The 26236-nt window shown below is 40.1% G+C and overlaps 1 protein-coding gene across 1 annotated transcript in view; it reads left to right on the forward strand.

Moving 5' to 3' along the window:
• The window catches only part of PCNX2 (pecanex 2), a 259238-nt gene that overhangs the window by 147818 nt on the left and 85184 nt on the right, over positions 1-26236 (forward strand). Inside the window, exon 22 of the mRNA XM_040968059.1 lies at positions 22017-22127. Within this exon, the coding sequence (XP_040823993.1) occupies positions 22017-22127 (111 nt within the window). The remainder of the gene's footprint in view (positions 1-22016; positions 22128-26236) is intronic.

Below are 26236 nucleotides of genomic sequence, written 5' to 3' on the forward strand. Positions count from 1 at the left end.
GGTCTAGTGGGAGTTATTGGGGGTTGATCTGACGAGGCTACAGTTCCTGCTGTAGTATGTGAGGGCCAAGTGTGTGGTGGACAAGTTTGGACTAGAGCAAAGCATTTATCGGTTTATGTAAGAGATGTAACTGGAGACAGAACTGACCTAAGAATTGCGACTACCAGTGTGTGCATTGGTTGAAGTGGGTGATCTATGGAGCCATACCCTGTACTGGCAAGCACACCCAGGAGTCAGGTCTGGGATCACTTCACAAGAGGTTTCTTCAGACTCAAAACTGCTCTCAGAGCTCCAACCATGGGAAGAATCATAGGATCTGTGGTCTTTCGTTTGTTGGTGGGTAAGGTGGTCCAGCCTAGCAAGGCCCACTTTTCCTTAGCATTTGCCAGCAAGTCCTGCCTGGCCTGTCCCTAGTCCTGATCCACATATATGCTAGCAGATACTATAACCTGGCCTTGACTGGGCTACTCCCAGCCTTGGTTCTTGCCCTCACCTGCAGCGAGTGTGATTTAACAAGGGAGCTCCCTAAACTCCTCTAACAGGTTACCTCCCAATGGCAGATCTCATGCACACTAGTGGGTCCTTGACCCAGACTGACCTAGTCCATATCCTGTCCTGGCAGGAACAGTGACCTTGGACAACCAGGCCACACCCATTCTGGTTGTTACTGTTGAGTGCTATAGTCCAGTCAGACCTGGTCCATGCCCAGACATAGCTCTCAAGTGGTTCACCGGATTCAGAAAGCTAATCCAACCCATCCTACACCCTCCCTGGCTCTCACGAGAACCAGTGGAGGCTAGAGTCCAGCCCATTCTGATGTACTCTAGATTCTGTCTACACTGATGCTGAGAAACACTGTAGTCATGTCCAGCCCAGATCACCACCCCCATTCTGGCTCTTGTGCTCAGCAGTGAGAACGATGACCCAGCCAGGGCATTATCTTTGCTCCTGAACCAGGTCTGTTTATTTATTTGAAAGACAGAATTACACAGAGTGGGGAGAGATGGAGCATGAGAGAGAAGTCTTCCATCTGCAGCAAGATAGAGACAGAGAGAGAAAGAGATGTCCAATATGCAGGTTCACCATCCAAATGACCACAAAATCCAAACTGGCCCATGCAAAGCAATGAAGCTGGAGCTTCATCCAGGTCTCACATGTGGGTACAGAGGCCTACGCACTAGGGTCATCTTTTGTTGCTTTCCCATGCACATTAACAGAGAGCTGGATCTCAACTACATTAGGTAGAACTCAAACCGGCACCCATATGATACTCTGGGGGAGAGATTAACCTACTGTGTCATTGTGCCAGCATCCAAAGACTTCTTTTTGAGTAGGAATCCACTGAGTAAGGTCAGTATGGGTTTAACTGTAATTAATTAAGTTGGGAAACAGTGAAATAGACATTGGCAATAGGAAACGGAGAGGGAAATGGGAGATTGGAGGAAATTGCCTCTGTCAAACCCTTCTATAAAGGCACCAAATCCCATGTATGAGAGCAAAGTCCTGGTGACTGTCACCTCCTAGGGCCACTATCCTTAATACTGTGAGAAATTGAGACATTCTGTTGCAAGTAAGTTTGAAGATGAATTTTGGAAGGGATCGATACATTCAAACTGGATGAATTTATTCAGCATGTACTCCTTGAGTGATTAGTAGGAATATCCTAGTATTTATTATTGTGAGGGGGGACTGGGATAACTACAGATAGCCCACTTAGGTCACTTCATTAGGTATTCTAGAATTCTGACTTCTCTGTGCCTTTTAGATTCAAACATAGGCCTTGAAACGTGTACCCTGAATCTGCCCATTTGTCACCAGCCACACAGCTGCCATTTCAGTCCAATCATCGTCACCATCTCTCCTACTGTGTAATTTTACTTCACCTTCCAGAAGCCCTCTTTGTTTCCACTTTTGTTGTCCAATAACCTCTGATTTACACAGAGGCTAGAAAGAGTGTGTGTGTGTGTGTGTGTGTGTGTGTGTGTGTGTGTGTGTGAAATAAATCAATTTAAATAAAATAGCGATAAACTTACAGAAAATGTGTGAAAAAGAGACATATCTTATAAGCCACATTGTTTCCCTATTGTTAAGGTCTTATGTTAGAATAGTAAATTGAGCACAATTAATAAACCAAATTTGACGTGTTATCACTACAATCCATGCTTCATTTAGATATCCTGAGTTTTAGCTTAGGTCCTTTTTCCACGTTGGTTTCCATCTAGGTTTTTCTGTTACATTTTGTTATTCTGTCTCATTTGTCTCCTCTTAGTAGGGATAATCTCTCATATTTTGCTTATTATTGATGACTTAACGTTCTAAGAAGCATCGGTCAGATCTTTCATAGAACGTCCGTGTCAGATTTTTTTTCTTGATTTTTTCTCATGGTTACATTGTGTTCATAGATTTGGGAAAGGAAGACTGCTTAGCTAAAGTTTCCGTCTTGTCACTGTCAGCATAAGTTATCTTCACTGATTCCACAAATGTGTGGATGCCTATTCATTTACCTATCCTGGTTATTTCCAATTTGGGGCAGTTACAGATAGAGCTATTATAAACAATACTGTGCAGGTTTTTAGTGTGGAAATAATTTCCAAATCAGTTGGATAAATACCTGACTGCTGATCAAATAGTAAAACTATGTTCGCTTTGTAAGAAACATCTAGTTTTCCAAAGTGTTGCATACTGTGCTTTTGCTTTATAGCAGCAGTGAGTCCTGTTGATTCACCATCCTGTAGTGACACACATTATAATCATGTATACAAGATTCATGTATACAGAGGCTTCTTAATTTTCTTCCTTCCTTCCTTGTTTCCCTTTCTTCTTCCCTCTCCATCCCTACCCCATCCTCTCTCTCATAGCCAATTCAGTGTTAGGATTTTGTTTGTTTTTCTTTTCTGAGCTATTGAACTCATTCAGTCTTTTATTTCAATTATATTTTTCTTTTCTAATAGTTCTATATGATTTTATATCTTTAGTTTCTTTTGCTTATTAGCATTTTGACAATTTTTCATTTGTTTTAAGCATCACATGATTTCTTGCTGATGTATTTTTTGACGGCTTTGTCAGATACTCCTGATGTTTTAATTTTTATGTCTGTTTATTTTCTTTATTCTCTCCAGTTTGAGATAGGCTTGACTCTTCATATAATGAATGATTTTCTTTTGAAAAGTGGACATTTGCTTATATGCTCTCAGACTCTGAATATTATTTAAACCCTACCCTGGCTGACTTTTTCTTGCATTGTTCTGGAGGGGAGAGAGTTACTTCTCACTCCTAATAAAGGAGGGAGCCTACAGAGTCCCACTTGGCCTCCACAGAGTCACTGGGTGATGATGTGTTTATCCAGGTTGGGTTGGTCCTCATTACTTTGGGGCAGGCTTACTACTTGATCTCCACTGAATAATAGTTGGGGTTCCTTCATTCATTGGTTGACAGTAAAATTCTTACCTGTATCATGCCTCCTCTGATTGCATGTGAGCATGGAAAAGGAACATGTTGGTGCTTATGCTTGGAGGTGTAATCTAAGGCTTCCATGACGTATCCACTGACACTGTGGAGTGTGGACTCTGCTTAGTGAAGAGGATGAAGCAGCTGGTTGGCTTCTCTGACACCACCTGTATACAGGAATAGGAGAAACTTGTTACAACCTTACGTGGGTGAAACTCTAGACTTCCTAGTTGACCTTTGGGGATGTGGATATAGAGACCATTATTTCCTTTTCTATGTTTCACTAGGTTGTATGGCTGATTTCTTACAATTTTTTAGGTCTTGCTGAACTGCTCTTTTTTTAGTCATTTTGTTTTAAAGAAAACAAGCTTTGAGGGAAGTGTTTTTAATCCTTTCTTTCTAAACTTGATCTCATGCAGCCAAAATAAAACCCAAGCATACTATCACTGTGTTTGTTCCTCAGAATCCAAGGACCATAATGGGTCCTCTGCATCCCTTCAACTTTCAGAAACTTCTTAGCTTTTGTTCTTAATAAACCATGTCTTGGGTTCTAATTTGCTTGTGTTTAGTTATTTGAGAGAAAGAGATTTTCTGTCTTCTGGTTCATTCTCCATTTGCCCTTTACGGCGAGAGCTGGACCAAAGTGAAGCCAGGAGCTCAAGCTCTGGCTTTGCTGAATGGCAGGTACTCAAGGTCTTGAGGCATCATCTGCTGCTTCTTTGGGTACATGGAAGTATAAGCAAAGCAAGGACTTGAGCCCAGGTTCTTGACAGGGGATGTAGGCATTCCAAGAGGTATCATAAGTGCTACACCAGACACCTGCCCTACATCAAGGGTTTTTAGTTTCTTTCCATTTATTTATTTAATTTTCTTATTTATTTACCAATTTATCTATTTATTTAAAGGCAGAATTACAAAGTGAGTGAAAGAGAGACAAAAGCAAAATGATATTCCCTCTGCTGGTTTAGTCTCTAAATGACCGTAATGGCTAGGGCTGGGCCAGGCCAAAGCCAGGAACTGGGAACTCCATCTAGGTCTCCCAGGTGAGTAGCTAGGGCCATGTATTTAGGCCATCTTTTGCTGCTTGCCCACTTGTCTTAGCAGGGAGCTGAATCAGAAGTGGAGAAGTCTATGGAATGCTAAAATCACAAGGGTTTATGTTATTCGGAGTCGGAGTTGCACTGTGTTTAATGCTTATTTTAGCTGCAGATTTTAAAAGCTTTAATTTGTTTTGGTATTGTTGCTTTTATCTCCTCTATAAGTTTTGACTTCCCCAATATCTTGTTCATAGAAGCCCATAAATTATAGTATCTATATGTGGTGTTCTGTTGATTCTCAATTAGTATACTTACAGATATGGAGGAGTCAGGGTATTCTTTTGTCTATTATTATTATTATTATTATTATTATTATTATTATTAAGCGCATGTTGTTTGTGGCCTACACAAATGTTTCCTGAGTGATATGGCTGTTTTTCCTTAATGCTCTCCATTTATTTGCCTGGTTACAGATTTCTCAATCTGTTTTGAAGTCTTGATTCCTTAAAATTATGCTTCTTCCTCCCTTTAGTGAGATTAATTGCAATAGGAGGAATTCTTTTCCTTTTCTTGGGAAAAGCTCTTGCAAATCCTTTTACTCCGAGGAGTAGGCCTTTGTTCTTCTCAGTGTTGTTGATTTTGTACTCCCTGCCAATCCTAAGAGAAGTTGTTTCTTAAATCTGTACTATGAGAACCAACTGTGATTTCTGGACATAAAACTCGGAAAGTGTTTGTCCTCCCTAGGCCAATAATGCTCAACATTTTCTCAGAAAATTTCTTAGTCTCATGTTAATCTGTATTCAATTTCCAATGTTTTTTTTATCAAAATTATCATTTTGATACTGACAATGCTTATACCCAGGTAAGTAGATCTATGTCTATTCCATGTCTCTGTGTTCCAGAATGACTGATTTGTATCAGCAGTGATCTAATGCATCTAAGAAGAACCACTGATGTTTAGCTTATTCAGCTTTTTTCCTTTACTAAAAAGGGAAGTGACAATTTATGATTCTTTACATGTTTGAGCAAAAACCAGGAGTCCCTTAATTCTTTCTTGTAAACCACAAGGTAAATCTTATCTGTTGTCTGTCCCAAACTTCGTAATGACTCCCAATGTCATAGAGCAAACATCAAATACCATCTCCAGGACCATTGGCTAACACCAACTGGCTCCTGTTACAATTCCGACCTCTTTGCCTATCCTCCCCTTTGCAGTACTTGATGAGGTCAGCCATGCTGCTATTTTAGACTCCTTGCTCCAGCTGTTTCTTATGTCAAGCAATGCCCTTCCTCACCTAGTATCTTCTGGGCTTACATCATCCTGTCAAGATTTCACTCAGATCTCAGCTTCTCAGTCTCACCTGCTCTGAAGACCCAATTTCATATTGCAATTGACCCCTACTCCACCCTCAACCTCAACTGTCCAGTTCTTAAAATACTTAATCTACTTTCTTACCTTCAAGTTACAGTACTCATCATCTTATAATGTGCTCATTTACTTGCTTACTTTATTATCATTATCCTATTATAATGTAAGTCTAGGAAAGCAAACATTCTTTGTCTCATTTCATTATTACATCCTAATTTGCAGAACTTTCAGGCCTCCAATAAATATGGAATACATTCTGGCCTATTGAACGTTGTTTTCATATACCATGTACTTAGGAAGTGATCCTAGGTCACATATGGAGCCAGACCTGAAGTCAGGCCTCTTCTCAGTCTGCACAAACACAGAAATAAGAAACACATACTTCTTAATGAAGCTGCTGTGTGAATATACCTCTCCACCCTTTCAGGTCTGTGTGCACACTCTCGATTACTGTACAGGGTGATTCAGCAGATTTTCACAAGCTCTGCACTACATTCGGAAACTGCAGAATCCAGGGCATACAGGTTCCCAAAGACCGGAAATGCCTCAAAATTGTTACAGCCATTGGTATATTTATTTATGCCCCGACTCCTGCAGCAGCCATCAAAATCAGCATGCATTGATTGAATTTAGATGAGAGTCTCAGACAGAGAACTTAGAACTGCTTTTTGAAAAATGAAGTATTAGTTTGGATGATGCTTTGTGATTCTGGAGAGATGATGATTCACAGTGTAGGGGGAGAAGATTACGTGGGAGGAAGGAAGGTTTCAGATTGAGCATCTGGGTCATTTAGAGTTCCTCCCTTGGCTTCTCATGGGGTGTGTTTTTATTTTGCTTGCTTCTTATAAATCTTTTTAGCTGCCTTCCTGCCGCCTGCTGTCCCATTCACAGTGGGGGCGTTAGCACATGACTGCCAGATCTGGCTGCTCCATTGGGAGTGTGTTGCTGTAGCTATGTAATCATCTATCCTAGAGCCCCCCTCACCTACCCCAACTGGCAAACTGAGAGGGATGAACCACAGTCTGCTTCTCGCTGTAGATCTACCCCAGTGGTGACAAGATGATGTCACTCAGCTGGCCTGCTCCCCTGCTTTGTTATTGTGGCTGCCTTTTTTCGTACCGTTTCTGGGAAGTGCCTGCATCCCCCTCACACATCTGTTAGTCAAAAGATTTACATCCTAACATAGCCACTTTCTTGTCCTTCACTCCCCAGCTCAGCACCCACACACCACAGGGATGGATTTCTCCTAACTCAAACCATGCAAGTTATCGTAATTCATCTACTGGGAAGGGACATAGGCCTGAAATGTAGCTCGCAACTCCTCTGAATTGCTTTAGTCTTCAAAGTGAGGGCCAGGTTTTCTTCCCCTATTGGGACATCAATCCTAGCTTGCAAGAGTTACACCTTTTTGCCTTTATTCCTATGCCAAGGTATTATGTAACAAAATTTTGGATCTGGTCATGTTGCTCAAAGATCTACAGAGTCCTATTTATCTCTGCTAATATATCACACAAACATTTATGATAATATATTTTTAGAGCCTTGAGTGTTCTTTACTGAAGAAGGCTGCTTACTGCCTAAATGTTACAGTCCCTCTTGTTTGGACCAATAAGGGCATTAGGACAAGAATGAAATAGCTGCTATTGTTGAATGTTCACCAGGACAGGGGAGTGATGTGTGCTGAAGACACAAACACTACAAGAACAGTGAAAGGAAACTCGGGAGAGGTGGCAAGTACAGACTCACTTTACTGAAAGAGTTTTGAAACCCTATTTACTCTGGACCTAGGAGTGCCCTCCTTAAAATGCTTCCTGAGTGAAGAATTCAACCTAGCTATGAGTCAGGGCAACATTGCCTTGCAAGGCTGATCGCTGACCTGGGCCATCTGCATTGTTGGGAGGCTTCTGAATCTGTAGGATGTGCATATATGAACATATAGATTTCAGACAATATCCTTTACAGTTGCCTGTCATTGGGAAAAGATTTTCAAGATAAGATTTGCCTATTCTTTCTTCCCTTGAGCTATCAGTTTCTGAAACCCTCCTTGTGGTCCAAACCACAGCACTTCTACCTTAGCTGAAGAGGGACTATGCAGAAGACTGAGATGTTTACTCTGTAAGACTGAAACCTCCAAGGAAGCGAAGGTAAATAATTCTCTTACCAAGAAAGCCAGGGGTCATGGCAACGATCTAGCATGTAACTAGACATTTAGGTTATGTTGGGAATTAAGGGTAACAGGGAAACATCTGAAGCGTTCACTTATGCATTGTCTCACTTTCTGAAAAATAACTCCTAAAATATATACAAGTCTATTCCTTCTTTCTAGAAGCTAAGGGTAAAGCTGAAATAAAACTGGTACCTACTTCCAGTGAACATAAGTTCTGATGAAGAATTTGGGTGAGACATACCAGATCGTTTTGAAATACCCTCTAGACAGTAAATGAAATAACTGATATTTATTGAGTACGTATTATTGTCTAAATCCTAAGACAAGCACATATTTGAGTTATGTGATTCAGTGTCCATGGTACATGTCTGAGCTGGGTGCTGTTGCCATGTCTACTCAGCACATGAGAAAACTAAGGCCTTGGTGGACTGTGGCATGTCTCACACCTAGTCAGAGGAAAGAGCTGAATAAGCAACCAAGTCTGGCTGACTGCAGAGCCTGCTCTTGCTACCAAGAGCCTGTGCTGCTTTTCTTTCTGTCATGGGACATTCTGTACTGTTACAAAAGTCTCATGGGGGAGCAGTTAATTAAGGCAGTGGGGCAAAGATTGCAGGGAATACTTCAGAGGGGATGTCAGTTTCATCCACTTTTTCATTTGAATTTATTTCCTCTATTAACTTACTATTTATGCTCTTTTAAATATACGTTTATTTATTTATTTGAAAGAGTTAGAGAGAGGGAGTTAGGGAAGGAGTGAAGGGAGGGGTGAGAGAGAATCTTACATCCAATCCGCTAGTTTACTCCCTAAATGGCTGCACCAGCAGGGACTGGATAAGGCCAATGCCAGAAGCCCAGAGCTTCTGGGTCTCCCTCATGAGTGCAGAGATAGGAAATGGAGCAGCTGGGATTCAAACTGGCTCCTGTATGTGATTCCTGCATCGCTGACAGTGTCTTTACCCACTATATCACAACACTGGCCCCTACTTATGCCTCCTTAAGAAAGACATTACTCCCATGTTAAGCACATGAAAGCTTGATTCACTACAATCCATCATTGAGTAATAGTATTCTGGCTCATGTACAGTAAAGGAACCTTAACAGTATTCTTCTCTCCCATTCTGTGTGTCATTATTATACTATATTTTATTTCCAAATATACTATAAACACATAATACATCACTAATGTTCTTGCTTTGGAGAAAAGTGCCCTCACTTACTTAATCAACCTGCATTTCTGGGTGTAGGTCTATTGGTAAAGAAGTCCATCAGTTTTGTTTATGGGAAACAGTTCTTATTTCTCTTTCATGGCTTTGTTTAGCTAGCTAATTTTATCATTTCTAAGGCAAAGTAGGAGAAAGAGAGAGCCCTTCCCAAATACCAATAGCTGGGGCTGGGCCAGGCTGATGCCAGGAACTCGGAACTCCATGTGGCTTTCCCACAAGTACAGCAAGGTTTAATTTTTTCCCAAGTACCTAGCCGCTACCATTACTTCCCATCATGCTCATTAGCAGGTGCTGCACTGGAGTAGCCAGAACTAGAACCAGCTCTCTGATGTGGGATGGGCATCCCAAGTGGCAGGTAAATCACTGTGCCACAACATTTTCACTCATTTCTGAGAGAGATTTTTCACTGAGTTTAGAATTATGTGCCCACAGTTTCACTTCAAACCCTGCCTACACTTTAGTTGTTATGAAGTATCATTCCATAACCTTCTGGCTTACATGGTTTCTGTTGAACATTTTCATAATCTTTACCTTTGTTCTTTTTTTGAGCTGTGTGTTTTTGGCTGCTGTCCAGATTTTTTGAGTCTTTTTTTTTACTCCAGCAGCTTAAATGGGACTTATTTTCAGCAATTGTCACCTGTAATGTTGTTCTTAATGGTATTTATAAATTTGTGTGTTTATGGCGCTTGGTATTTTCTGAGCTTCTGGAACCTATGGTTCTATGCTTTGGAAGGTTCATCTTGGCTACTATTTAAATATTTGGTGTCCTTCTTTCTTTTTTCTGAAGTTCAAACCATGCCTATGTTATATAACTTGATGTTCATCCACAGGTGAGTATCATTTTTTGACTCTTTTACTTTTGTGTTTCGGTTTAGCACATGTCTGTTGTCCTAACTTCAACTTCATTGATTCTTTTTTCTAATGTGTCCAATGTGATGAAACTGTTGAAAGCATTTTGTATTTGTTATTGTGCTTTATTTGTACTACTTTCATTTGAGGCTTTATAGTCTCCATCTTTAATAAGAGTACCTATCTAATCTTTCATCTTCCATATTTTTTAATAGGGCTTTTACCGTATTAGTCAAAGTTTTTTAAAAGACTTATTTATTTTTATTGGAAAGTCAGATTTTTATGGAGAGGAGAGACAGAGAGAAAGATCTTCTGTCTGCTTGTTCACTCCCCAAGTGGCTGCAGTGGCTGGAGTTGAACTGATTCTAAGCTAGGAGCCAGAATCTTCTTCTAGGTCTCCCACACAGTTGTAGGATCCCAGTGCTTTGGGCCATCCTCTCCTGCTTTCCCTGGCCACAACTGGGTTGCTGGGAGAGAAGTGGAGCACCCAGGACACAAGCTGGCACCCATATAGGATCCTGGTGCATGCAAGGTGAGGACTTTAGCCAATAGGTTACTGTGCTGGTCCCAACGTTCTTTTAAATTCTGTCAGTCAGATCTTTGGTATATTAGAGACTTGCTCTGATTGTTAGTTTGTCTATTAAGAGTGGCTTTTGTTTTTCTTGTCCTTTTGCATGCCTCCTGTTTTTTTGTTGATAGCAGGACATCTTTTGGAGGACCATAGAGACAAAAGTAAAGTGCTATTTTGTCTGGAGATGAACATGCTTTACTTTTTATCAGATTTTATTTTTAAATGGAGAAATTTGAGTCCATCAAGTCAGAGATAGGCCAGGTTTGAGTCGTGCTGTTCTAGTCACCCTCAGGGCTCAGTCAACTTCGAAACATGGAGTGGTACCTTGTGAATATTTTGGCTGGGGATTGGTTTGCCGAAATATTTTCTATTCAAGTCTCAGCTGCAGTTCTCTGTGGGCTCCGGAAGATCTATCTTCATGCTGTATACCTTTCCTGTTGCTCCCCTGTTCACTCATGGTTTGACTTAAAAAAAAAAAAACAGTTTATTTATTTGAAAGAGTGGCAAAGAGGGGAAGACTGAGATATCTTCCATGCATTGGTTCATTCCTCAGATGGCTGCAATAGGCAAGCGTTGGCCTGAAGCCAGGAACTCCATCCAGATCTCCCACAAAGGGGGACAGTGTATGGCAAGTCTTTGGTTGCCTTCACAGACACATTGGCATGGACACTGGATTGGAAGTGGAACAGCTGGTAATTGGATTGGTGCTCGATACAGGATGCTGTGACCGCAACATTAGCCCCTGTGCTTTTACTTTATACTTGAAGCTGTTCACTTGGGGCAGAGTAGGCGGGCTCTGTTTTCCAAATAAATCTCAGCTGTATGTCGTCACAGAGTGCTTCAGTGGTAGGGATGCATCCCTCTCACTTCTCCCAACACTCTCCTCTTCAACAGGTATTCCTGTTTCTCCCTCAGCAGAAGTGTTTTTTTTTTTTTCTTCCTTGATTTTTCTTTTCCTTGGATGCAGTTGAGTTTTCACTTATGCAACAGTGTCTGTTGCATAAGTGTTTGAGCAACAGTGTCTGTTGACCTTTTTCTCCCCCTGCAGATTAAATTTGACAGTGATGGAAAAACGATCTGGCAGAGCTGTGTACCCCTTTACGTTTTGTTGTTTCCTTCCTACAGTCTATACCGTATCAGACACTTTGATGGTGCTCCTGCCATCTCTCCTGTGAACACCCAGAGGAATTCACAGAGAAAGGGCCTGCTTTTTCTCCGTGCCCCCCGTCCCCTAATTCCCCTACCACTGCATCCACCCTGCCAGGGGCTTCACTCTATCCCATCAGCACACATGGGGCCTTTACTAACTCATCAACTCTTCTGGCCAAAAGCATCGCCACAGATGAGTGAGGACCCATTATCCTTTTCTTACTCTGAAGGTTTTCTATCCTGAGTTTTTGGGCTGTGTGCTGTATAATCAAGTTTTTCAATGAAATGAAAGAATAATATTTATTGTCATAAGGAAACATTCTCTATAACACTGGAAGAAATCTAAAGTGCTTTGAACTACTTCTTAATTTCATATGAAATTTGAATAAATTTGATGTATTGGTTGGAACTTTTTAATAGCAAATGACAAAAACCCAAGTCACAGATGGAAATGTGTTGCTTCATATATTGGGAGTGCCCAAATGTGAATCTGTCCCACTTGAAACCTAACTTCACCCCTAGTCAAACAACATTAGGAGGGCTTTATCTTGTTGGTCTGTGCTTGATTCTACTCACCCTTGTTTTTCATGTGCCTTTCCCCAGATAAGGAGCAACATAGTTCCAGCTGCTTATAGCAACTATGGTGGGAATAACATGCTCTACCTATCTGTATATTGGATTCTGCTCCTTTTTGGGCCACATTGATTAAAATTTTCAGAAGAGGGTTGTCAGATTATGGTGGGCCTGGCAAGTCACTACAAAGGCTTTGTGTGATCTTTTAGACAAGTACACAAAACTATGCTCAACTGTGGTTCTACATTATTTTTTTCACAACCTAAATGTCACTTAGCAGCATAATGTTTTAGTAGGTTGTTTAGCCAAATAATAGAGAGTAGTTTGTAGGTAATTGAAGCTGAAGTAGAACAGTTTGTATCAATGTTGTAAGATGCCAGAATTCATGAAATTGTAAAATCAAGTTTCAGATTTCTGTTGATTGTTCATGTGATTTAAGAATGTGTACATATGCATGTGTACAGTGTATGTGCATTTCAGAAAAGGCCAGTAAGGAACTCATCCATCAGTCATGACTTGTGACTAATACTTAAAATTTAGATCAGAGGAAAAATAAGTAATAAGAATTTTTTTTAAAAGACATTTGTCTACTTCAAAGACAGAATTATGAAGAAGGGCACATAGAAAGACTGAGAAAGAGGGAGAGATCTCTTATTTGCTGGTTCACTACTCACATGACCCCAATGGTCGGGTCAGGGCCACATCAAGCTAAGAGCTTGGAACTCCATCTGGGTCTCCTCATGGGTTTAAGGGCCCAAGCAACTGAGCCATCTTCTGCTGCTTTCCCCAGTGCTTTGACAGGGAACTGAGTCAGAAAGGGAGCACTGGGGACTCAAACTGGCCCTCACATGGGATGCCAGCATCATAAGCAGTAATCACAAAACCAGGAAAACAACTTTCATTTTTATGTAATTTTTTTATTTCTTAAAGAGCTGATGTGGTAGTATTGTAAGCTAATCCTCCACCTGCAGCACCAGCATCCCACATGAACTCTAGTTCATGTCTTAGATGCTGCACTTTGGATCCAGCTCCCTGCTCATAGCCTGGGAAGGCAGGAGAAAATGGCTCAAGTTCTTGGGCCCCTTCATCCATGTGGGAGGCCTATAGGATGCTCCAATCCTGGGTTTGGATTGGCTCAGCTCCAACTGTCATAATTGTTTGGGGAGTGAGCCAGTGGATAGAAAATTCATTTTCTCTCTCTCTCTTTTTCTTCTTCTTTATCACTCTCTCTCCTTATGTCTGTAAATCTGTCTTTATAAAAACAAACCTTAAAAAGAAAGTGTGCCATACAGTTAAAATTTTATTTAAAAAATAGCAATATTGAAAGTCCATGCACCTAAAACAAAAGTTGCATGGAAAAATCACTGCTTAGATAATCTGTTATGTAGTACATAAATGAAGTATTATTTCATATAGTGAAACCCCAGATTAGTATGCAAGATTGATGTGGGGAGTGGGAGGTTTTTTTTTTTTAAAAGGGAGAAAATTTTCCTCAAAGCTCATACATTAATATTGTCTTTATTGCTAAAATCTGATATTGCTAAAAAGCGTACAGCATGTGCCCTGGCAGGAGACTCATCAACTTGGGTGTCATATCCCTTTCTCAAGAGCAACCTTTGCCACCTACACAGTTGTAACTGGCCTTGGAGAGAGATCCCAAAACCAAAATCCAGAGAGCTGCCTCTTCTCTGCAGCCAAGAGAATATTCAATAAAATCCAAATCTCTGAAATTTGAATTAAACAATTGAAAGGCAGAATGTGTGTATACAGTGTGTTACTTCTATCACTTTGTTCTAAGGTAAAACTGGACTGGATACTTCAAGGGCAAGGATCTTTCTCCTTTTACCTGGCAACATTCCTTATCTTCAGTTTCTCCCCCACTGAGGTTCTTGACCTGCTTGCTTACCAACACCACACTGATTTTCAGCTGCTCTCCTCACTATTCACCGTAAGTTAAAACAAACATGCACGCCAGATTACATTGAATTCTTAGTTCTCAGAGCCTACACAGACCTTTCAGTTCAATACATTCCTACTTTATGACAGAATATACAGTTTCTACCTGAGGTAGTGAATTCATTTGCATTTGACTATCTATTGCATGTGAAATATGAGCTAATTAATGCTTTCTGTCCTTTGTGCTTTCTTAGCAGCCAGAATTTGTCAGGCTGCATAAAGTCTGCTAATCAAAGCATCAAGGCTGGTTGCATTTCCCTTTATTAGCCCCACATTGGTTTGACTAAGTTGCCTCCCCTTGCTAGGTATGTTTATCCCTGCATTATGCTTATTTCTCTTCTTAGTTAAAAATTTCCAAATTGTATATCTCAGATGCTAAACTGTTTCCCCAGGTTCCTTTCCCCTGCTTCCTTCAATTTTAGCCTCCTGTAATTATTTATTTTTCTGTTTTAGGTTAATCAAATTCAACCTGCTTGACTGAATAATTTTGTTATTTAAATACTACAGTGTTCAAGGCGATGTAACACTGATACCTCTATCTGTTTTAAGAGGAGCCTTTTATTATTAGGCTACAAGTAATTTTTGAGTGAAAATTACATTTCATTTTCAACATCTTTCCTGTGCCAATTGAGCAATGAATAGTTTTGGTTTTTAACTTTCCCTATTTTTATCTCATGTCGACTTTTAGAAATATGAAAGCAGTATTAGAGGAATAATATTTGAGCATGATACGTATTTATGCAGTCATAGATTGACTTTGTAAATATTTTTGAAGATTTTTACATTTATATTTGTACATGATAACATTTGTTTTTCTTTCTCAGAGCATTCTTATCCAACTTACATATCCAAAAATAGTCTATCAATGTAAACTATAAAGTTTTTCTTAAATGCATGTTTTAAGGCTTTATCTTTTTCCCTACATATTGCCTTAGTTAAATTCAACTTCTGATTGATACTGCTGCTTTTCATTGCCATTTTTGTAAACATTTTCCAATATTTATTCTTTTTTTCTGAAATAATTCATTATTGTTTTTGTTGTTACTATCATATGAAAAAGTTTACAATTGTGGGTTTCTGTTATTCTGAAGTATCTTTTACTTGTTGATTTTTCATTGTAAAGCAGTGTACATTTTTAACGTTTGTTAAGATTTCTTGCTTGGGAAGTAGAAAGCTATTGTAAATGCACTCATACTTGAAGATTGCAGATTTTCTCCTTTAGATTGTATGTAAATTTCTCAATGTGAAGATGATTATTTCTGTTACTCAAAGATTTTGTTTAGTTGTATTTGATTATATATTTATATATACATTATATATTTATTTTCTACATGAACTGTTTTCATAGGTATCTTCAAATCCATCCCCTTCACAATGATCATAGCTTTGTTAATCTTATCTTTTAGTTCTTTTTATGATTACTTTATATATCCCGAGACCAAATGGTTAAATATGTGCATTTCAATGATTTTATCTTCTTCATGACTTTTTATCAGACTCTTATCAGAGAATTCAGTGAGAGTTCTTGGGGTTAAGGCAGGGATAGTCTGCCGAACATATACTGGCATGTGGCTTACTTATATTTATTGTGGAACGTATTAGCTAGGTAATGTTTTGGAACTATCCTTATCTGGTGATAGTTCTATCAAGAATGTGAATTTATGGAATTGTACCATAAAATTCAAATTGTAAAAAAAGACAAAAATAAACAAATCTGAGGAAAAAAGATTGTGAATTTACTTAAACTGAGTTTAATAGCAGAAGTATAAAGACTTGTCTGTGCCTAATTGAAAATATAGCTCCAACATAGGCTATTTGAAATGAAAGTATGTCTTTCCTTGGGAGAGAGAGTTGCTCTACTGTGAATTTCTTTACTCTTTTCCTAATATTTCTATGGGAAAGGCCCAAATTATTTTGTTTTTGTCTTGTGGTTGTGTTTATCATGCACTTTTGTGGCAGGGAGATTTAAGATCTTAACAGATTGTTAGAAGCGAGATAAGCTTCATAAAAGAGAGGTCTCCAAATGTCTAAGGAGATACAAATCCACAGCTCAAATGGTATTTCTGTTTAAAGTTCAACAATGCAGTGTTATTCTGGATGCGGCCTTGCTTACTAGACAGGAGTTGCTATGGATGTTTTCACTAACTTACGTAAAAAGTTTCAATAGTTTATACCCAATGGCATGATTATGTTGCGTACAGTGCTTCTTATATATCTTTTTTCTATGACAATCAGTATTTATGTTTCACTTTGTGCTTAAAAACCTCACCTTTTTAATAGTTGTAAGGTTTTTTTTTTTAATTGCTTCCTTGGACTCTATCCTTGAAGTGAAGTTCAGAATGTAAAGAGAAAGTACGAAGTTGGGTCTTTAAATCTAGATCATGCCTCTCCATATTTTAAGGAGGAAACTGGCAAGCACAAGTAATGCAGCACTCTGCCTTTGTAAGATCTACTTTTATGTTATCAGGTTTGTTAGAGATTTTATTGAGTATTTGTACTGTAGTGGTGAACTGGGACAGATGAGGACCCTTCACAACTGGCCACTTGGGAGAACAGGTTCCAGGGAGCAGCTGCAGATATAAGCATTGTGTCCACACTTGGGCTTCTGCCCCTCTGCTGTGGACAGGATGGCCTGGATCAGGAATACCTTCCCTCTGCCGCTTCATGTCAAGCAAGGTTTTCCTGGTTCCCAAAGTTAATGGAAGACTAATGACATTGAGGAAACATGGAAAGCTTGGTAGCAGGAATACTTCTAGATCAGGAATGTAAGAACTCAACCTCTGGTTTCAGATGGACCTGTAATCTCCTGTCACCCAAGCAATCCACTTAACCTCTCTGAGCCTGGTTCCTTTCTAGAGGAAAGCTCTAGAGAGCCTAGACCAGGTAAGTTTTAATTTTAGGGGGCAAAGAACTGTGAAATTGTAAGCAAGCATCTTCAGAGTTAGATGTGTACATGTCCTAAAATGCATCTTAGGACAACCTGCTATGTTGCATTTGCCTTTTGTCAGGCACTGTTCGAAGTCTTTTAGCAAGATGAAATGCTCTAATCCTCAAATGACATAGTGAGAAGTTACTATCATCAGCTCTGTTTCACAGATGATGGCATGTATGAATAGATGTGGAACTGGGATTCAGATCTGGACAGATATACTCAAGTCCATGTTCTTTTTAAAAATACTTAAAAAAATAAACTATTTGAAAGGCATAGAGAGACAGCAAGATGGAGATCCTCCTTTCACTGGTTCAATCCCTAAATGCCCACAAAAGTTGTGGCTGAGGGTGGCTGAAGCCAGGAGTCTGACATTTAATCATGGATCTCCCATGTGTGTGGCAGGAACCCAAGTACTTGAACCATCCATCACATGTTGCCATTTATGAGGTTGCTAACAGGCAACTGAGATCAAAAGCAGAAGCGAGAACACAGACACATTCCGATCCCAGATGCTGGCTTCTCAAGAGGCTGCATGAAATGTGCTTCCTAAGCCTGGGCCGTTATGCCTTGTGCTGTGTGACGTCTGACTAGCGTACAACACATCTTTGTCTAAGTATTCCATAGCTGTGCTATGGAGGAATCATAAATAAAGAACAGACCTTCAGCAGATCTGGCCTCTTTGGTGATTGAAAATGGCAGAAGCTATTTTTTATTAACTTGTTTTATTTATTGTTTTTTTTTTTGATGCAATATAGTTGGCACTGGGATCTCTCTTCCCCCTCCCCCAAATTCCCTCCCCTCCTCTCTGTTCTCCCCTTCAGGTTCACAGTGTGTATCTTCCATGAATTTTTCCCAAGTCCATCATGGTGCCACTGGAGTGTCTCCCAACCATGCAGGAGGAGACTGTCAGTCATTTTGTTGTGGGTTCATCTTGTATCCTGGGGCTCTAATGTAGGTACAGTAAGGATTAGATCTTCATTGTTTATGGGTAGTACCAATAACAGTGATAAAGGGGACATTGACCATCTCAGGTGATTATAAGCAATCAGCCGGCAGAGGCTATTTTTAACCTACATGCTGAAAATCTGTTATAGAATATGTATTTTGTTCTTCACAATATTCATGATAACACACATACACACACACGCACACACACACACACGCAAATACCAACAATGCATGGAAAGACAAGAAAAGAATGTTGTAGGTATCTGGGGCCTTGGCTGCAATTAGAGCATGAGGATGCTTGTGTTTGGAATCCTTAGATGTCTGATTGCTGGCTTTGTTTATGTATAAACATAAATTGCTGTGATAAGCAAAAAATAATTGTAATAGATTCATTTAATCATAATGCAGCAAAGTTGAACTTGTTAGAGTTTTAAACTTGCAGATGAGGCTTTCCCCGGGGCAGCCTGTCTGACTGTAGTTGCTGTGCCTGACCTACTTATCAGCGTTTTCAGAGGGTGGCTTAAAAGCCTCCCAGGATATAGTAATACACTAGAAACCCAACAGGAGTAACATTCCATAACCCGTGATTCATCTTCAGGGCCTTTGGGAACATGCATCACATAAGGTGGTCTTTGTTCATGTTTGCAGTTTTCACCTAGGCCAGAGTTGCAAAATTAATTTTTTAACAAGGGGTTTAATGAGAAAGTCTCAAATTCAGACATATTTTATCTGATATAGAATGGTTAGACATCAGTGAGCATGCATGCTTACCTCGACTTAGGAATTTTGCTTTTACTGTAGACCAGAAATTATGTGTTTCAATGTTGTGTGTAATTTATCATGGTCTTTCTGTGGTTGAGTTCACGCTGGGGATGAAAGAAACAAATATTGGGCTTGAAAAGAAATTATATCTTTTCAAAGAAGTGACTCAAGAGTCTGTATTAGATCAATTGATCTCTTTCCTTGTCACCTAGTGGCTGGGCAAAAGTAAAGTGGTAAAATTGGAGCCCAGTGCAATGGCTCAGTAGCTAAATCCTCACCTTGTATTTGCTGGGATTACATATGGGCAACAGTTCGTGTCCCAGCAGCTCCACTTCCATCCAGCTCCCTGCTTGTGACATGAAAATGCAGTAGAGGATGACTCAAAACCTTGGGACCCGGCACCCATGTGGGAGACCTGGAAGAGTCTCTAGGCTCCTGACTTTGTATCAGCTCAGCATTGACCACTGGGGCTTCTTGGGGAGTGAACTGGCAAATGAAAGATCTTTCTTTCTGTCTCCTTCTCCCTGTAAATCTGCCTTTCCAATAAAAATAAATAAATCATTTCTTTTTCAAAGAAGAACTTTAAAACCAGTTGAGATCTGCCCCCACATTGATCAAAATGAGAGTCAAGAAAGTGAAGAGTTTCACCAAAATTTAAATATCTGTTTTTGCTTCCCAGTTTTCATGTTCCTTTATAGTAGTTCACACCCTGTCTCATGAAGTTTTTCTTCTGTTTTTCCTCCTTCTTCTTCATCCATCCCTTCATTCTCCCCAGCTTCCCTCTTTGCTTCTTCGTTTCCTTCTCACTCTCTTTCTTCCTAGCACCCATCTCTTCTCTCTACCTGTAAGTCTTCAGTTTATACCTGAAATACACAGTTAGGTCCCTGACTAGTATCCCTAGTGTACAAATTAAAGCTCTTCCACGCCTATACATAACCAAGATGCCTGTAACTTCCTAATGATTTTGTCTGCTTACTGTGGCGCTGGGAGTTCTTTTATCCCTGGTTCATCTTCTATGATTTCTTCAAAACTCTCTTTAATTGTAAGCTTTTCTTCAAAACTAGGACGTTGGTGAGAATCAAGGGAGACAAGAAAAATGTGGGAAGATTTGGAGAGAATTCCAATTAGCCTCCTTATGTCTCATTACATTTTCATGTAACAAGTCAAGCTCACGTCATCTTTTGACTCCAAAACTACCAGGCTGACTTTTCACTGAAGGGCTAGTAGTCTCCATTCCTGAACTTTGCTTTCCTAAACCTATTTCCCAGTCCATGTGCTCTTCTCATGATGATGGCTTTATGACATTCTGTGTAACAGCTATTAAATCCAATAGCAGTTCTGTTTTTTCCTTGTCTTCTCACACCCATGGCTTTGTTTTATTATTTCACCCTAGGAGCAGATACACCGCACCACTAAAGTTTCCATATGTATGACTAATTTATATGGATTTGGGGACTAGGAGAATGTGGAATCCTGGTAGGATACTAATTGCTTCTAGAAATAACAGCAGTGTAAATTTGCCATGAGATTTATCTTCCATTCCCACCAAAAGCAGAAGTATATGGACACAACAACCGCTTTCTCCATCCTTCCCCACATATTTATTTATTTATTTATTTATTTTTTTTAAAGATTTATTTTTTATTATTTTTTCATTGGAAAGGCGGATATACAGAGAGGAGAGACAGAGAGGAAGATCTTCCGTCCGATGATTCACTCCCCAAGTGAGCGCAACGGGCCGATACTATGCCGATCCGAAGCCAGGAGCCTCTTCCGGGTCTCCCACGCGGGTGCAGGTTCCCAAAGCTCTGGGCCGTCCTCGACTGCCTTCCCGGGCCACAGGCAGGGAGCTGGAAGGGAAGCGGGGCTGCCGGGATTAGAACCGGCGCCCATATGGGATCCCGGGCGTGCAAGGCGAGGACCTTTAACCACTTGCGCCACTGCGCCGGGCCCCCCACATATTTATAATCCAGATCTTCAGACAAAACCACTGAACACAGCCAGCCCCTCATGTTCCTTCTGATTTGGTCCATGTAAGGTTTCTTCTCTACTCTGAATTCACTTTTTTCTTATGTTGGTTTTTCCAAAGCATCAGCTTCCCCATCATACCCTTGCTTGAAGTTCAACAGTATTGAGCTGAAGAGATGAAATGAAATCAATACAGAAAAAGCTCAACAATGTCACTAATGGCTTTTTTTTTTTGCACAAATCTTCCTGCAGAGGTGAATATTGTTCTACCGAGAGCCATCTGGATATATAATATATATATCATCATTTGCAGATGATACGAAAGCATCACCTTAAAAATTAGCCTGTAGGCCCAGTGCAATGGCCTAGTGGCTAAATCCTCACCTTGCACGTGCCAGGATTCCATGTGGGCACCAGTTTGTGTCCCAGCTGCTCCACTTCCCATTCAGCTCCCTGCTTGTTGCCTGGGAAAGCAGTAGAGGATGACCCAAAACCTTGGGATTCTGCACGTACCTGGGAGACCTGGAAGAAGCTCCTGTCTCCTGACATCAGATCGGCTCAGCTCTGGCCATTGTGATGTAAACCAGCAAATGGAAAATCTTTCTGTCTTTCCTCTCTCTGTAAATCTGCCTTTCCAATAAAAATAAATGAGTCTTTTAAAAAAAATGGCCTGCTATGAACGTATTGAATTTTGAGTCCTACCTGAAGTCACCATGGAAAGGAGATGGGCCACCAGAATTTCCCCACCCCTGTGTCTAAAAGTAGCAGTATGAAGCAGGAAATTTTGCTGTAAATATAGTTCTAGGAAAAACTGAGATATGCTGTACTCTTTAGGCCAAAATGCTCAATCTATTGAGATTAACCATGCAAGATTTCTTTTATCAGCCTGTTGCTGTTTTACAGTATTGTCAAAAGGCCACAATGTTAATAGGACAAAGCAAGGTAAGAGTAACAGGGAAGACATCTGTTTCACTGCCCCTTTCTAACTGTGATCTAAGTCCTACTCTGATGCAGCTGCCATTATTGTTGTCCTCTCTAATCAGTTCCTTTTTCTTTTGCTTTCAGCTCGGGGACCTGCTTCACAAGCTACAGTTCATCATGACATACGTGGCTCCTTGGCAGATGGCGTGGGGTTCTTCATTCCACGTGTTTGCTCAGCTCTTTGCAATCCCTCATATCCTTTCTGATTCTGATAATCACATGTTATGGATTCCAGCTTTGCACTAAACTCTGGCAGGAATAAGATTTTGAAATCTTTAAGATTATACATTAATGGGGACATGAGGAGGCCCTTTGGATTCCCCTTGGACCACTTAGCTGTTTATTAGCACATATTCAAGGGTTACTTTCACTCTTTCTTATCCTTTCATTCCCCATATCCAAATCTACATTAAGATATCCTTTCTTTACAAAGGTACATTGCTATGTAATGATAGGATTAACTTCTGCAAAATATTACAGGTCTGTTTGCCATTTTGAACATTGTAGATAGAGCTACAATATATAATATTTGTATCATACTGATTATACCATATGAAGCAGTTATATATAAGCCTCATTAATATTTATGAATTCAGAATTAAGCACTATTGGAATTATACAGATATTTTTGAAGATTGAACAAATAGATTATGATTTTGCTTTAGCTAAGAAGTCATTAGCCAATAACACTAAATTTCCTTGTATGTGTTTTAGTGTGTACCAAAGGAGCACTAATTTCAACATGCTTCTAAACAAATTTGAGATGCCCCTCCTAAATATTACTTTGAGACTGATAATAAAATCTCATGTTTTGCACATGTCAGGAAGGAATTGATGAATGAAACTCTTGAGAAGTATCTGAACTCAAAAGAGTCTATTCTGGACTCTTGCCTAAAATTTACCCTTATCGCTTGTATATCACGCTGAATTTATACTCTCTAAACCAGTTTCCCACAATGCGGCACATGATGTGGCTCAGGAACCACTTATGCTTGAATCCCTGCAGGATCTTAGAAAGTAGATCCTGGACCCAGGTCACACTTTTTACATCACACTTCAGAGGGTAAGATCTGGAACCTATACATGTTTATGCCCGTTGGTCTTTGTGTCAGTTCTAAACTTGGGCAATTCAGTTTTGGTGCTATTAGCTAGTTTTAACAAGACTACTTGGGCTTTCTTTCCTAGAAAATTTCCATTAAGACTCGATAAGGCAATTCATAAGGAGCACCTGAAACAAGGATGGAAACATACTGGAGCAATTCCTTAAATGATAATATACTATACATTTTATACATTTGTGCACATTTAAACAAATTGTCCTCCAGACTCATTTGTTTAAAAAAATGTTTTTAAGCATAACAGAAATTGTCCGCAAAATACACATTGTTTTTGTTCTTATTCTTTGACCTTCATTGAAATTTCTGAAGTGTTTCAGGATTATTTGGAAGAACAAGCTAAGGGGAGAAAATCTGTTTGCAAAAGCATAAACTTGTGTGAACCTCTCTTCCCCTTCAACTGCAGTCATTTTCTGTAATGCCAGTCATCTTTGTTTCTCTAAACAAAGTGCTTTAAGATACTGAGAGGTGAAACATCAAGGTGATTTTTACTTCTGATGTGTGCGTAAAGCTTCCTGTGTAGAACTTAAAGCATATGCATTAAGTGAAGATTAGCAGATTAATGCAAATTTACAGTTGAGGAGCTACACTAAGAAATTAAATGCTGAAGTTATCGTTCCCAATGTTACAACATTGGGCTTCCTTCTTTCCTGTAGCATTTTTCCTTGATGTTTACACCTTGTAAATTCGGTTATAACTGATTACTCCTTGCAGCTCCAAATGAAGATTGTTCTGGGAGCCATAACTTTGAATTGCCAGCTCCTGTCTGTGTGTTGAGGGTTCATACAAGTGCATAAAACCTGGCACTTAATATCTTCTCCAGGCTAAAAGTAGTATTAGGAACTATCTCAGTTTACACATATTATACCTTAAATGTATATAGTTTGATGAAATATAGACTCATTCTCTTGAAAAAAGAAACTGAAACACTTGTCATATAGATTTTATGAGTCATTTGCGTGTTCTGTTTTGGATCAGTCTCCATACTTTTTTCCTAAAGTACCCTGCTGATGACACCTGCTTCCTCTCCGGAGATTCAGATTGCCCTCCATGGCCTTTACCACCTGCTTCTCACCTCAGCCACCTCTCCACCATTGCTTAGTTGTTAAGGTGGTATGTGCCACTTAGAGCCGAATAGCATCTTCTTCAGAATATAAGATAAGCAGCTATCCAAAGCTGTCAGGTTCCTAAATGTCAGCCTTAGAAGCCTTAATTGTTTTATCACTCAATTAAGAAGCTATGGATTTCATCTCAGCATTGAGAAGGGACTAATTTGCCCCATTTTGGAACTGAATTAGCTTGTAGGCCAGCGGGGCACTGGTAAATTGCTTTATTCAGTGCTAGCATGTTTTATCCCTTGGTAACCTCTGTTAGCTTCAGAGATTGTAATCTTCAGGGAAAGATGAGAATGCTCATCCTTTTAATATGCATAGAGACCATGCAAGATTATTGTCTTCTTTTAATTAGAGACGGTGTCAGGTTATCTGCACTAAACTCATATGGAGAGAAGGAAGGCTACTTTCTACTTGATACATCTTTCTGAGCGTCTAATGATTTTGTCTTAAATTGGCACTGTTGTTTTATTTCGGCTGTGCTTTAAGAGGAGCTGCTAACCTATTCGCTGTTTCAGAAAGAAATACGGGCGGGCTCTGCATGCCTGAGATGCCCAGGAGCCCCTCTCCCTTCACAGCTTTCCTAGGAACAGCCACCATCTCCTGTTTGTCCAGATTCAGCTGCATTTCTTTATTGATCCTTCCCCAGTCAGTCCCTGAGGCTGCCTGTTCAGTGCTGTGTCTCCCTCACCTGTTAGACTTCTGTCTGTTCTTACCACACTGAACTTTACTTAGACGTTTAGCGCTGTCTCCTCACTTCTTAATTTCTGTGTATTTATTTCTGACATTTAAAAATGTACAACATAATCTTTGGGGATGTGTTAGAATTCATGAAAAGGGCAATGCCCTATAGCAGCACCACCCAGCCCGGCCTCGGCTTCATTTGCCTTTGTCCTAGGTTGGCTGCAAGCCCCACACTAGGGGTTACTTACCTCTCCTTTCCTTCTGAATATTAACCCTCGCCTCTAACCTGACTTTGCCCACTGATTTTTTTTAAATAACTTTAGTCAGTGACATCTCCCTGCAACTCCCTTTTCCTCCAGTGACAACAGACTCAGGAATGCCACATCTGTATCACATATCAGTTTTCTCTCAGGCAGAAAGCTGGAAAAAAAAAAACAACTAAATATTCTTGCCACAAGATAGGTATTTTCAGCTTTCAGTAGCATATTGTTCTCTACTTTTCCATTTGCATCCAGGTCAGGGTAAAAGGAATTGGATTTAAATTACAACACAATAGAGATCACTTTGGAACCTAAACAATTCCACAATGGAATGGACCATTAACAGACTCTATACCAGTTCATGCCTGAAGGTGTTTGAAAGTAATAGAAGGTAGATAAAGAAAAGAGACACCCCTACTCTTGATGCAAAAATCTGATGTTAACTCTGGGGAAAGGTATGAAAACTTACCTGTGGACGCCAAGATGGTCGGTTGCCTGTATAGTTTACATATAAATGGGGACATTGAAGAACTCCTGCCCTGCCCCACCTTCACCACAGGACTGTAGGCACTGCCATGAAACTTGGTCACAGCACTCTGAAGACTGAGCTGCTGACACACCCTGCTTTGTTAAGACAGATGGAGTCTCCCTGTCTGAACCAAGCGTTTCCTCCTTACTCTGTGCCCAAACTTTCTGAAACCCAGCTACGGAATGAGACCTCCATTTGTGCAGCAGTGAGAGAGCACAGCTGTCATCTCCTGGTAGGCTAAATCAGCCTTCCAAGCCATCAGACTAGACCTGTGGTAGAGAGATAGAGAGATCCAAGTCCTCACATCTGGGTTACTGATAAGGCCTGGGCAGTCTGGAGCTTACCGCTCCAGCCCCAAGCCCTACCATAACCCTGAACTGTAGGGCTGTGAATATTGAATAGGCTGTTCAGAGAACTGCTGCTTCTCCACCCCTTCTTCCCCTGGACCCCCAACTCAGTTTCCAGAGATTAGGCTTAAAATACAAGCAGCAGCGGTTCAAGTTTAATATTAAGTGATCGTATTTCTGATTAGAGGATGTGCATTCATGTCAGTAACTGGCAGTGTCATCCAAGAATGTTAAAGAGGTGACCTGGCTCACAGGGG

Source organism: Ochotona curzoniae, unplaced genomic scaffold (assembly GCF_017591425.1).
Source record: "Ochotona curzoniae isolate NIBS_2020 unplaced genomic scaffold, NIBS_Ocur_1.0 scaffold_4683, whole genome shotgun sequence".
In the NCBI taxonomy this organism is placed as follows: domain Eukaryota; kingdom Metazoa; phylum Chordata; class Mammalia; order Lagomorpha; family Ochotonidae; genus Ochotona; species Ochotona curzoniae.